This window comes from Triturus cristatus, chromosome 10, assembly GCF_964204655.1.
Source record: "Triturus cristatus chromosome 10, aTriCri1.1, whole genome shotgun sequence".
Lineage (NCBI taxonomy): Eukaryota > Metazoa > Chordata > Amphibia > Caudata > Salamandridae > Triturus > Triturus cristatus.
In genome coordinates this window covers 26,543,851-26,558,860 of record NC_140593.1, presented here as the reverse complement: position 1 = coordinate 26,558,860, position 15,010 = coordinate 26,543,851, and the positions used below count along the sequence as shown (strand labels likewise).

General features: G+C 48.8%; 1 protein-coding gene across 1 annotated transcript in view; it reads right to left on the bottom strand.

The window, feature by feature from the left end:
- Positions 1-1,128: 1,128 nt before the first annotated feature.
- The window catches only part of LOC146788748 (vomeronasal type-2 receptor 26-like), a 638,670-nt gene continuing 624,788 nt past the window's right edge, over positions 1,129-15,010 (bottom strand). The window contains exon 5 of the mRNA XM_085630960.1: positions 1,129-2,036. Within this exon, the coding sequence (XP_085487086.1) occupies positions 1,129-2,036 (908 nt within the window). The remainder of the gene's footprint in view (positions 2,037-15,010) is intronic.

Genomic DNA, 15,010 nt, shown 5'->3' with positions numbered 1-15,010 from the left:
TGAGCAGGTTCTTTTTGTACAGGAAGGGACTCTTCCTGCACAAAAACATTCTCCTGAGGTTTTTTCCTTCTATGTGTGCTGTGGTGTACAGCACACATTAAAGATGAAGCAACAGGGAGATATAAAGATATTTCTTCTTGTTACGCCTCACCTGGGAAGGCATAGCAGGTCTGATATATTCCCAGGTCTACTAGTATTGGTAAATCTGGGAATGCTTCAGATTCCATGGGGGGATACTTGGGAACAACCACACATCCACCCATGGAACCCCTTCCAAGGGCAGAGTAATGCAACACATTGATTTGAGATGCATCACTTTGGATCTATCATGCCACTCCGGGCCACGCAAGGTGGCCTTGCATGGCTTGATGAATCCTCGCTATGGTTTGCGTGACCCTTGCACATTCTTGAGTGGCGCAAGGGTGATTTAAATCCCCTTAATAGTTTTACCTCCACACCGATATGCCTTGATGATATATATGTTGTCATGATACTTAGGGGCTGATTAGGATGGTGGGGACACTGCCAATGACAGGCTGTCGGTGGCAGTCTCCCCGCCATCCTATACTGCTTTGCCACCCACCATATTTTGATGGCGGGCGTGGTGCAGGCAGGCAGAAAGACCAACTGCCATGCATCCGACGGGCTCCTTGAGGCCACCGGTCGGTGGAGGGCCTCCCAATCCCTAAAATGGTGGTGTTGCCTACCAGACACCGCCGTAGGGATTAGGATGGTCCCTCCCCACCAGCCTTTCCATGACAGTTCACCCATGGCGGGAAAGGCTGGATGGGATGGACATTGTGGGCCTGTAGCCGGCCCCCCTACTCCCCTGGCCCTTTTCTTTGGGTGTGGGGGGCACCTATGTAGGTGCCCCCCAATAGATCCATGTACCAAGTGACAGACAGTGCATGGTGCCTGTCACGTAGTACAGGGATGGGTTACACATGAGTCCATCTGCCATCCTAATCAGGCCCATAGAGGTGAAGTTAAGAATAGTAAATCTAAATACACACATATATGCCCACCTTGACGATATAGTGCTATCCAATATTCTGCACTTGATATTGTTGCAGAACGACAATTTGTCACTCTTTATTGTGAGATACAACTATCCCAGTCCTGTAAGTCTCAGGGGGTCCCTTGTCTCCCCATTAGATATTCCTTGGTGTTGAGCTCAGGCCTAAGGAGGATGATGTAGACTTTGGGGATGAAGATACAGCCCAACAGTCCAGCACTGGAAGTCAAGATGGCGAAGATCTCCACGGCCACCATGTACCTGCCCTTGGTGCTCAGGTATGCTGGGATGAAGGAGACCCAGACGCTGCAGAACACCAGCATGCTGAAGGTGATAAACTGGGCCTCGTTGAAAGTAGCTGGTAACTTTCTTGCTATGGAGGCAACAACAAAACTGAGGAGAGCCAAGAATCCCATATAACCAACCGCAGCGTAGAAGGCAGCAACAGAACCCTCGTTGCACTGTAAGATCATCTTCCCAGTTTCTGATCTGGTGTCAATGTCTGGGAATGGGGCAGAGAGGAAGAGCCACAAAACACAGATCACCACCTCCCCCAGTGAGCAGAAGAGCACCAAAAAGCTGGAAACTCGTGGGTCCACATACTTTCTGAGCTTGCTGCCCGGCTTTGTGGCATTGAAGGCAATGATCACTGTGATAGTTTTTGCTAAAACTGAAGAAACAGCTATAGTGAAAATGATCCCAAAGGCCGTTTGCCGGAGGAGACAGGAAGTCTTTGAAGGACGTCCAATGAACAGAAGACAGCAGAGGAAGGACAGCAGGAGGGAGATGAGGAGGATGTAGCTAAGATCCCTGTTATTGGCTTTAACCAGAGGTGTGTTCCTGTATTTGATAAAGACTCCCAGCACTCCAGCAGTGAAGAGGGAAAAGGAACTTGTAATGGAGGTTAAGGCAACTCCCAGTTGATCCCCATAGGCCAGGAACTCTATCACCCGTGGAATACAGGCATCTCTCTTCTGATTGGACCATTGGTCTTCAGGGCATGCTAAGCAGTTTGCCATATCTGCAGGAAAAGAAAATTTTTCAGTATTACAGTAGATGCTTTCAAGTAGGGAGAGATGAGTGGAATGTGACACAGTAGAGTCATTCTGTGTACCTGTGAGCGGGTGTACTGTCTGTGGAACATGCACACTGGGCCTTGCAAGTCATTAGTTAAAAAAGCATATTGACCCAGCATCTCCATTGAGGTGTCAAGAAGGACACACATAGGAGCAGCTGTCAGCTTGCAGGAGTCACCCCACAGCGCTTGAGTGTCTTATAAAATCCCTCACAAACCTAGGAGCAGTAGCAGAATATTTTTGAAGTTATTGACTGTAGGGTGTGGATTCACTCATCCTGTCCACATACATGTATGTATTAGCCTGCAATGGATCATGCACATAGGCAACAGGAAGATGCTCCTGTTCACAGAGGCATGTCCGGAGCCAATAAAAGAATATCTTTAGAGAAGGGGTCATCTAGCAGCACCTGTAATGTCAGAGTCTTGCCCCTACTTGGAAAAAGACTCCCTGTTGTATGTACCCTGGTGCTGCTGGGTTGGAAATGCAGCCCCTTAGGCTACATTATGTGAATTGCTCAATGTTTTAATCCAATCTCCTGATTTTACATAATCCTCATTCACATCAAGACCCCTCCTCTGCAGTGTGGACACGATCTTGACGTCCCAACACCTCTACGCACAGCTCTTTTGTTCTCTAATTAAGGTTTCCTCTGTCAGATTTTGAACTAGAAATAGATAAATATCATACTGAAAACAACAAAAGGCTGTGAGGAAATGTACACATGCAATCCATAGAATTTTTGCCAGAATGTTTTCTTCTCAAACACAAGTGGACTTTCTAACCCTTAGCAGGATTGTAATTTGACTGACTTGTCTTATTTTTATTTATCTTCTGTTGCTGTCAGACCTCTTGCACTGGTCCTAAGTCGGGGGAGCGTCTTCGGCGAATGTTACAGAGAGGTGGGAATCTTGCTTAGCTGGGCTGCTTTGACCTCAGATTCGGGAGTCCACTACTCTCGTGTAGACCCTGATTGCAGGTGTAGGTCTAAATTCCGATCCTGGAATGATGAGTTGTGGGATAATTATCACACCCTCAAAGTTTTCCTCTGATACATTCTGACATAAGCAATCAATAATGCCATTTTGTTCTTTCTATGTGTGCTGCAGGATGCAAAAGCTACGGAGAAATAAAAGTATTTCTCCTCGTTGCGCCATTTTAATGCCAGCTGCTGCATGGCGCCGCCTCCATGTAAATCTGGGGCAGCATCAAAAAAAGATGGGTGTTGCGGTGGAACCCCACAGCAACACCCATTGCACACCCCTTTCATGCAGATACCTGCATAAAAGGGCACCATATTTACAATGCCAACGCCACTTTTATACATCTGATACAGGGCAATGCACCACCAGAACATTCGTAAAAGTGACACTCCAGTGGCACAATCCCCTTGTAAATATTCCCCATGGTTGCTTGATGAAATCTAATTTGAATCAGTCCTATTATGTATTTTCCATAATAAAGAGTGCTGCTTTTTTGAGAAAACTAATCTTATTCTAGTCAAATTAGAACAGATTCCTCCCATAATTTTTGAATGCCATAGTGCAGAAGATCGTGGATTGACACATGCTGTGTGCTGCCTGTCCCTTTGCCACACAGGTGAGATACTCTGTTCTGACTGGGGCACCTGAGAGCTTTTTTCAGAAGAGGGTGTTTGAGGCATTTTCTGAATTTATTCTTCTAATGAATGTATGGTTTACTGAAGTAGCATGGACCAAGTTACATGTGTAAACTAAAGAGGAAGTCTATCTTTGAACCTGACATCAAAGGTTAGACCTCAATTCTACTTTCAGACCTCAAGTCTAAGTTTACATCTAAATTCTAACTTAAGTCCTTAAGTCTGAGGCACATATTTACAATATTTTGGCATAGGGCCGCGCCACAAGCCTTCCAGCTGTGCTTCTCTACATCAAAAGAAAAGGAAGGGAATGTACTGTATCTACAACATGTATCACATTCATGTCCATTCTGTTAGCGCTGGCACACACACTGCAGCCGAGTGCCAATACATGCACCCTTTCACAAAGGTGCAAGGGTGCCTGTGTTGTTGGTATGATTATTTTTGAGCAGGAAGGGACATCATAGGGGACATTTTTCTCATTCTATGTATGCGCTGGAATGCAGCACACATGAAAAGAGTGAAAAATGAGGAATGAACACATTTCTCCTCGTTACGTCTGTTTGGGAAGGCATTAGCTTTGACACTGACCCAGATTTACGCTATGTTGTAAATCTGAGGCAGTGTCAAAACTCATGGGTGTTGCGTGGGAACACCCACAACAACACCCATGGAACTTCCCTTTCAGGCAGAGTAAGGCATTGCCTTAATGCATATTTACAAGGCCATGAAAAGCCACACAGGGTGGCTTTGCTTGGCCTTGTAGCTATAGGCCGGCACACTGCGCCTCCGTAGTGTCGCAAAAGTGACGCTGAGTAAAAGTGCCACAGGGGCATTGTAAATATGCCCCTAAGTTTAGATCTAAAATCAATCTTTAGACCTGAAGTTTAATGCCACCGGGCCACATATGCGAAGAGGTCTTTGATTGCCATTTAATATGTTCCATAAATGACTTTCCAGTTACATGTCTGCACCTTTGATCTGTAAATTGAATATCTGTGCTCTGAGTGTGCACAGTTGCGCTGTGCTGCAGAAAGTGAGATCTGTGAGATCTGTCCCTGAGTGTTCACAGTGCGGTACTGTGCTGCAGACACTAACTGTGCTCTCAGTGTACAATGTACTGTACTGTTCTATGCTTGAGTGTCTACAGGAGTGTAGAGTTCTGCAGAAACTGAGATCTGTGGCCTGACTGAGTAAGATATTTGATACCGTACTGAAGAAACTGAGGTATGAGCCCTCAGTGTGCAAGGTACTATACCGCACTGCAGAAAATTAGGTTCGTTCCCTGAGTGTGTGCGGTAAAAAAGTGGTACCATCCTGAATATCCGGGGGGAAAAGAATTTATGCAGGTCCTACTCTCCCTACTTCTGCCTTCTTCAAGCATGTTGCTCCTTCTTTACATACAGAGAAGGGCACTCAAGGGGTCTAATTCATAAACTGTACTTTGTAGTACGCAACATAGTACTACTGTAGTACTCTTTATTTCCTACTTATTGCAGGTCAAAAACCTATGGTTCAAAATCTCCACCACCAGCTGTCGTATATTTTACATGCATGTGTTTCCTACTAAGGGCCCGATTATGATGCAGGCTGAAATGGCTCCGACCATTGGTTGGAGCCCTTCAGACCGTATCATAATCGGCTGGTTGGATTCCATTTTGATGGGTTCGGTCGGAAGGGAATCTTAATCAGATTTACGAATGGCCTCTGACGGACTCGGAGAGCCCGTTTGCCATTCGGAAGCCTTCAGTAATCCCTCGGCTATCTCTTTCCAGACGAGGGATTAAAATGGCGGATTCCCACAGCCTTTCTGTGCCAGCCTTTTGGACACAGAAAGGCTTTGGGAATCTGTCTTTGGGGCCCCCAGCACGGTCCCCATGGGTGCAAGGCCACAGAATGGCAGCCTAGGGGGGCACTTATGGTGCCCCCCTGCTGATCCCTGCACCCAGTGGCAGGCACTTTGAGGTGCCTGCCATGGGGTGCAGGGATGAAGTGCACCTCTGCTCTTTGCAATGAAAGCATGAATTCCGTTCGGAATGCATGCTCCGATTGTAAAGATTTGGATTGAGACCGACCCTACTTGTGGGACTGGAACCGAAGACAAGAGGTCATTCGGTTCCAGTTCCCAACCGATGTAGGATGGACTCCAGCCCGTCCGACATCGGAATTGGGCCCTTAGTAATTAATGTAAACGGGAATCTGGGAGTGGTGCTAAAATAGGGAATAGCTGCAGGTAAATGGGAGTAGTTTAGGGAGGAGCATGGAGGGGTATAGGATGAGGTACGGAGTAGTTTATTAATGAACATGCTAATACCAGCAACCACCCACAAATAAATAAGACCATTATTATTCACAAATTACATGTCTATGGTTGCTACCGCCCTAAAGGTGACAAAACAGTAGCAAATGGGGGCATTGCTAAGATGGTGGTCATGAAGGAGGCATTTTGAAGAGCTCTGTTCATGGCCTGGCCCATCATCCTGGATATACAAGCCCCCTCCACAAGGTGCCCCCAGAGTGGCTGGGATCTGTAAGCACAGTGGAGGGGGCCACTGAAACGAGCAAATGCAGGATCCAACATAGCCGGGAGAGATGCCAAGACAAAAGGGGGTAACCAATGTACAAAGTGTGGGGGCCCGGCTGGGTGCCTGCCCCACTTAGAGAACCCTGATTGGTCTAGCGGGACAGTGGATGCTGGGGGGACCCTGAGGTTTGGGGCTTTGACTGAGCGTACAGCACAATGACATCCAGGTGGCGTGAGGGCCTGTGGGGACCCGGATTTGATGCAGACCACAGGAGGCATAGTTGGGACCGGCTTGAACCCAGTAGACTCTGGGAAGTCAGGGAAGGTCTATAGTGCGACCAGCTGAGGAATGACCCCTAGAGAGGTTGACAAGAAACAATGACCATAAAGAGGGTCTTCTGAGCACTGTTAAGAGGCCCGCTCAGGTGGTGTATACATGGGGGTGCTGAAGGACCTGGTGGGAGTGCAGAGCAGCCCCCCTGCAACATACATATCCCTCTTGGCTATGAGCAGGAGGTGAAATACAAAAGAGGGGAGACACTGAGTGTCATGAGAGCTGGAGTTGGGGCTGACGCAGTGACGGTCTGTGGAGCTAATAGGTAGGTGGAGGGTGCTCGTGCCTGTGGGAGGGGATGTGGGTTGACTCCTGCTGGGGTGTGCACTGTAAACATTGCAGCTACATGGTTGGCCCCAATGGGGGTCAAGAAGGGAGGCCCTGGTGGGGGCAGAACACCTACACTTCCTTTGTGTAAGGTGGCCATGAAGACGGAGTCTGACCAGACATCAGACCACACACTGCAACCCACCCTGAGTGATAGATGACCAAGGGGTGCCCCCGAGACCTAGGGAGAATGTCCCCTCAAAGCCAAGGAATATGGGTCCCATGTCAGAAAACTAGCCCCAGAAAACAATAAAAACCCATTAGCCTTGGATCTTGGTCTCCTGAAGATAGACAACAAGAAATGGGTGTAGAGAGTGAATGGAACAGAACAAATCTGGGTAGATCTGGGGCCCCGGGTTAGGGGCAGCGATGTGGAATTCCAGGCCCTTCTACAAAAAGTTGCTCAACTTTAGGAAAATGTCGAAGACGCAGAAGGGAGTTCAAGACGGACCAATGTGAGAATAGTGTTAGTCCCAGAGTTAAATGAGGGGCCAAGCATGTCTCTGTTTCTGGAGGACTGGCTCCCCAATGAGGTTCTCAAAGGCAAAGCATCTAAAATGCTGATGATTAAACAAGCACAAACCACCTCAACCGATAGTGACATTGCCGCGCAACTTCCACGACAGGGACGATATCCTGCAGGTGGCACGAACACACAGACCCTGGCAAATGGATGATGCCAAAGTGAAAATGTATCCCAACTATGCCAATGCCATCCAAAAACAAAGAAATCATTTCTGTAGGGTAAAGAAACACCTCCACACAAACTAAAATACAATTTTTCCACACGACTGGGGATGCCTGGGAGTGGGGTTGCTACCTCCTCCTGGATCGAGGCAATCAATCTACTAATCAAAAGTGGAGGAGGCAGAAAAACGGGCAGTGTTGGCTCCAATAAGATCCCAGGCAGAGGCGGAACGAGTCAAGGTGGTTGCAGACATCCAGAGCTGTAGATTTTGGGTGTCAAGCAACAAAAAGGAAAAAATAACAATTGATGGACAGAATGCAGAACAATGTCATACATTCACCCCAGTACAGAGATCTGGGCCTAAATCCATCGGTTTTTTGCTCACCATGCCATTCCAGTTTGAACCCAGCCATATGCAAATCAGTCTTGACCCTGTGCCCCATGGGAACAGTCCAGCCCGAACTGCCAAGCCAGGTCCTCCCTGGACTGGAAACAAGCATCCTAGGACCGGTTTCGGGCTTTCAGCCCTCATCAGCCAGGATAGCCTGATTCCAGAGGCATGGAGAGCAAGGGACTCATGTCTGAGCATACCCTTCCCACTCGGGGTGACAAATGCAAAAATATCATTTGATGGACAGAATGCAGAACAATGTCATACATTCACCCCAGTACAGAGATCTGGGCCTAAATCCATTGTGTTTTTGCTCACCATGCCATTCCAGTTTGAACCCAGCCATATGCAAATCAGTCTTGACCCTGTGCCCCATGGGAACAGTCCAGCCCGAACTGCCAAGCCAGGTCCTCCCTGGACTGGAAACAAGCATCCTAGGACCGGTTTCGGGCTTTCAGCCCTCATCAGCCAGGATAGCCTGATTCCAGTGGCATGGAGAGCAAGGGACTCACGTCTGAGCATACCCTTCCCACTCGGGGTGACAAATGCAAAAATAACAATTGATGGACAGAATGCAGAACAATGTCATACATTCACCCCAGTACAGAGATCTGGGCCTAAATCCATCGTTTTTTTGCTCACCATGCCATTCCAGTTTGAACCCAGCCATATGCAAATCAGTCTTGACCCTGTGCCCCATGGGAACAGTCCAGCCCGAACTGCCAAGCCAGGTCCTCCCTGGACTGGAAACAAGCATCCTAGAACCGGTTTCGGGCTTTCAGCCCTCATCAGCCAGGATAGCCTGATTCCAGTGGCATGGAGAGCAAGGGACTCACGTCTGAGCATACCCTTCCCACTCGGGGTGACAAATGCAAAAATAACAATTGATGGACAGAATGCAGAACAATGTCATACATTCACCCCAGTACAGAGATCTGGGCCTAAATCCATCGTTTTTTTGCTCACCATGCCACTCCAGTTTGAACCCAGCTATATGCAAATCAGTCTTGACCCTGTGTCCCATGGGAACAGTCCAGCCCGAACTGCCAAGCCAGGTCCTCCCTGGACTGGAAACAAGCATCCAAGGACCGGTTTCGGGCTTTCAGCCCTCATCAGCCAGGCTAGCCTGATTCCAGTGGCATGGAGAGCAAGGGACTCACGTCTGAGCATACCCTTCCCACTCGGGGTGACAAATGCAAAAATAACAATTGATGGACAGAATGCAGAACAATGTCATACATTCACCCCAGTACAGAGATCTAGGCCTAAATCCATCATTTTTTTGCTCACCATGCCATTCCAGTTTGAACCCAGCCATATGCAAATCAGTCTTGACCCTGTGCCCCATGGGAATAGTCCAGCCCGAACTGCCAAGCCAGGTCCTCCCTGGACTGGAAACAAGCATCCTAGGACCGTTTCGTGCTTTCAGCCCTCATCAGCCAGGATAGCCTGATTCCAGTGGCATGGAGAGCAAGGGACTCACGTCTGAGCATACCCTTCCCACTCGGGGTGACAAATGCAAAAATAACAATTGATGGACAGAATGCAGAACAATGTCATACATTCACCCCAGTACAGAGATCTGGGCCTAAATCCATCGTTTTTTTGCTCACCATGCCATTCCAGTTTGAACCCAGCCATATGCAAATCAGTCTTGACCCTGTGCCCCATGGGAACAGTCCAGCCCGAACTGCCAAGCCAGGTCCTCCCTGGACTGGAAACAAGCATCCTAGGACCGGTTTCGGGCTTTCAGCCCTCATCAGCCAGGATAGCCTGATTCCAGTGGCATGGAGAGCAAGGGACTCACGTCTGAGCATACCCTTCCCACTCGGGGTGACAAATGCAAAAATAACAATTGATGGACAGAATGCAGAACAATGTCATACATTCACCCCAGTACAGAGATCTGGGCCTAAATCCATCGTTTTTTTGCTCACCATGCCATTCCAGTTTGAACCCAGCCATATGCAAATCAGTCTTGACCCTGTGCCCCATGGGAACAGTCCAGCCCGAACTGCCAAGCCAGGTCCTCCCTGGACTGGAAACAAGCATCCAAGGACCGGTTTCGGGCTTTCAGCCCTCATCAGCCAGGCTAGCCTGATTCCAGTGGCATGGAGAGCAAGGGACTCACGTCTGAGCATACCCTTCCCACTCGGGGTGACAAATGCAAAAATAACAATTGATGGACAGAATGCAGAACAATGTCATACATTCACCCCAGTACAGAGATCTGGGCCTAAATCCATCGTTTTTTTGCTCACCATGCCATTCCAGTTTGAACCCAGCCATATGCAAATCAGTCTTGACCCTGTGCCCCATGGGAATAGTCCAGCCCGAACTGCCAAGCCAGGTCCTCCCTGGACTGGAAACAAGCATCCTAGGACCGTTTCGTGCTTTCAGCCCTCATCAGCCAGGATAGCCTGATTCCAGTGGCATGGAGAGCAAGGGACTCACGTCTGAGCATACCCTTCCCACTCGGGGTGACAAATGCAAAAATAACAATTGATGGACAGAATGCAGAACAATGTCATACATTCACCCCAGTACAGAGATCTGGGCCTAAATCCATCGTTTTTTTGCTCACCATGCCATTCCAGTTTGAACTAGGCCTGGGCGGTAAATTCCGTTCCGTTCGCGGAGTTTGCGGAATTTGGGTAATTTCGCGTTCCGCGGAGAACGCGAAATTGCCCAAAATTCCGATTTCCGCGACTTCGCGAAATTTTTGCTTGTTCGCGTTCTCAAAATGCGTGTTCGCGAGATATTTCTCCCCGAGCACGCAAACAGCGATCTCGAACAGGAAAAAAGCATCGCGAACAAGCAATTCCGCATGTTCGCGGAATTTCTGCGTGTTCGCGGAGATTTTTTTCCGTTTCGCGGAGATTTGCGTAACGCGATTACGCAAATTCCGCCCACCCCTAGTTTGAACCCAGCCATATGCAAATCAGTCTTGGCCCTGTGCCCCATGGGAACAGTCCAGCCCGAACTGCCAAGCCAGGTCCTCCCTGGACTGGAAACAAGCATCCTAGGACCGGTTTCGGGCTTTCAGCCCTCATCAGCCAGGATAGCCTGATTCCAGTGGCATGGAGAGCAAGGGACTCACGTCTGAGCATACCCTTCCCACTCGGGGTGACAAATGCAAAAATAACAATTGATGGACAGAATGCAGAACAATGTCATACATTCACCCCAGTACAGAGATCTGGGCCTAAATCCATCGTTTTTTTGCTCACCATGCCATTCCAGTTTGAACCCAGCCATATGCAAATCAGTCTTGACCCTGTGCCCCATGGGAACAGTCCAGCCCGAACTGCCAAGCCAGGTCCTCCCTGGACTGGAAACAAGCATCCTAGGACCGGTTTCGGGCTTTCAGCCCTCATCAGCCAGGATAGCCTGATTCCAGTGGCATGGAGAGCAAGGGACTCACGTCTGAGCATACCCTTCCCACTCGGGGTGACAAATGCAAAAATAACAATTGATGGACAGAATGCAGAACAATGTCATACATTCACCCCAGTACAGAGATCTGGGCCTAAATCCATCGTTTTTTTGCTCACCATGCCATTCCAGTTTGAACCCAGCCATATGCAAATCAGTCTTGACCCTGTGCCCCATGGGAACAGTCCAGCCCGAACTGCCAAGCCAGGTCCTCCCTGGACTGGAAACAAGCATCCTAGGACCGGTTTCGGGCTTTCAGCCCTCATCAGCCAGGATAGCCTGATTCCAGTGGCATGGAGAGCAAGGGACTCACGTCTGAGCATACCCTTCCCACTCGGGGTGACAAATGCAAAAATAACAATTGATGGACAGAATGCAGAACAATGTCATACATTCACCCCAGTACAGAGATCTGGGCCTAAATCCATCGTCAAGACTGATTTGCATATGGCCATGTCTAAACTGGGGTGGTGTAGTGGGCAAAAGAACGATGGATTTAACCCAGATCTCTTGACTGGGGGAGAATGTCTGCATTGTCAGCATTCCGTCCATCAATTGTTTGTTGTAACGCTTTTCGCCCTAAGTGGGATGGGTATTCCCAGACGTGGGACCCGTGCTCACTACATCACAGGAGTCAAGCTATCCTGGCTGATGACGGCTGATAGCCAGAAACCGGTCCTAGGATGCTTGATTCCGGTCCAGGGAAGACATGGCTTGGCAGTTCGGGCTGGACTGTTCCCATGAGGCACAGGGTCAAGACTGATTTGCATATGGCCATGTCTAAACTGGGGTGGTGTAGTGGGCAAAAGAACGATGGATTTAACCCAGATCTCTTGACTGGGGGAGAATGTCTGCATTGTCAGCATTCCGTCCATCAATTGTTTGTTGTAACGCTTTTCGCCCTAAGTGGGATGGGTATTCCCAGACGTGGGACCCGTGCTCACTACACCACTGGAGTCAAGCTATCCTGGCTGATGACGGCTGATAGCCAGAAACCGGTCCAAGGATGCTTGATTCCGGTCCAGGGAAGACATGGCTTGGCAGTTCGGGCTGGACTGTTCCCATGAGGCACAGGGTCAAGACTGATTTGCATATGGCCATGTCTAAACTGGGGTGGTGTAGTGGGCAAAAGAACGATGGATTTAACCCAGATCTCTTGGCTCGGGGAGAATGTCTGCATTGTCAGCATTCCGTCCATCAATTGTTTGTTGTAACGCTTTTCGCCCTAAGTGGGATGGGTATTCCCAGACGTGGGACCCGTGCTCACTACACCACTGGAGTCAAGCTATCCTGGCTGATGACGGCTGATAGCCAGAAACCGGTCCAAGGATGCTTGATTCCGGTCCAGGGAAGACATGGCTTGGCAGTTCGGGCTGGACTGTTCCCATGAGGCACAGGGTCAAGACTGATTTGCATATGGCCATGTCTAAACTGGGGTGGTGTAGTGAGCAAAAGAACGATGGATTTAACCCAGATCTCTTGACTGGGGGAGAATGTCTGCATTGTCAGCATTCCGTCCATCAATTGTTTGTTGTAACGCTTTTCGCCCTAAGTGGGATGGGTATTCCCAGACGTGGGACCCGTGCTCACTACGCCACTGGAGTCAAGCTATCCTGGCTGATGACGGCTGATAGCCAGAAACCGGTCCAAGGATGCTTGATTCCGGTCCAGGGAAGACATGGCTTGGCAGTTCGGGCTGGACTGTTCCCATGAGGCACAGGGTCAAGACTGATTTGCATATGGCCATATCTAAACTGGGGTGGTGTAGTGGGCAAAAGAACGATGGATTTAACCCAGATCTCTTGACTGGGGGAGAATGTCTGCATTGTCAGCATTCCGTCCATCAATTGTTTGTTGTAACGCTTTTCGCCCTAAGTGGGATGGGTATTCCCAGACGTGGGACCCGTGCTCACTACACAACTGGAGTCAAGCTATCCTGGCTGATGACGGCTGATAGCCAGAAACCGGTCCAAGGATGCTTTATTCCGGTCCAGGGAAGACATGGCTTGGCAGTTCGGGCTGGACTGTTCCCATGAGGCACAGGGTCAAGACTGATTTGCATATGGCCATGTCTAAACTGGGGTGGTGTAGTGGGCAAAAGAACGATGGATTTAACTCAGATCTCTTGACTGGGGGAGAATGTCTGCATTGTCAGCATTCCGTCCATCAATTGTTTGTTGTAAAGCAACAAAAAGGAGGCCTTGATGAAGGACTCAGAAGAGAATGAAAGCTACTGGGGGGGCTCAAGGGAATGCTCAGGAGAAACTGGCAGGCCAGTAGTCACTCCGATGACAGTGGACACAATAATTTGAAGTTAGCAATGGCTCATATAGGCCGATGAGAGACTGTTGAGTGGCCTACGTCTTATTCCAGATGCTGGGCTGGTTAGACAAGAAGGGCCACTCAGCAGGGTGACAAGAAGGGTAACTACAGCCTACCCGGCACCACTATGGTTCTGGATTTAGATTACTGAGTGCAGAATTGTAATTCATAAATGCAATGTTGTTATTGTTGTTGGGGGGGCTACAGATACCTTGGGCTTTGGGGGCGCGGGACATTTTGAAACCACAGTGTGAGGTGTTTGGGTGGGGGCCATTCAGGAGATGGTTAAAGGCACACTGAGATACCTACAAAATGGAAGAATATGGGGCGAAGTGAGACACTCTTGACAATAGTAACATATCGCCTAATACACCAGAGTCTTCCGCTTCAGGTGTTATCCTGTAATATAAGTTGGCTGGGATGCGAATGGAAGTGGGGGTAATGTGGAAATACTTGAGACAACTGAATCCAAATATTCTCCTCCAAGAGATTCATCTCAAAGGAAACACTAGTAGAATACTACACCATGGCAGGACACCCCACTAGCACTTGTTAGTTACTCACCAATATCAAGAGGAGTAGACATTGTGGTTCACTGATCCCTACTCCTCAGGGTAACACACACATGGACAGACACGTTGGGGTGCCAAGCAACAGTGAGAGGTCAGTGGAATGGGCTTGCCCTCACACTGGCCACTTGGCTTTTCCAGCAGGTTTACAAACAATGGTGTAATGTTCCCAGAACTCATGCAACAGGAGAAGGGACATCACAAATGGGACTAGACAAAATGTGAGTGTAACTAGCGGAAGTGGCGGACTCAGTCCTGCTGATTGAGATTTCCTAAATTTAGTACATCATGGGGAAAGGGACAGAATAACAAAAGCAGGCGATCTACCAAGACCAAGCAACGTCCCACTCCTAGAGATTTTCCTGAAGACCATGGGATTGGTACACCTGTGCTGAGAGGAACATCCAGAAAACCACAAAAACACCTATGACTCCAATTAGACACCTTCTACTACTCCCTTGCAATAAAACACCAAGTAGGATGATTTGGACACCCAGAGATACACTCAAAGGGCATATCTAACCATTCACCACTGACAATACTTCTGCAGACAGGCATGAAGAGATCAAGAAGGGAGTTAGAAATTGGACCTCTGGGACCTAGCAGCCTGGTAGAATAGGAAACTCATGATGGAGACTAGCCCCCAATACTTCCAGGAGAACTTGTGGACAGCAGCCTCGTAGGTCACCCTGTGAGAGGCATACAAGACAG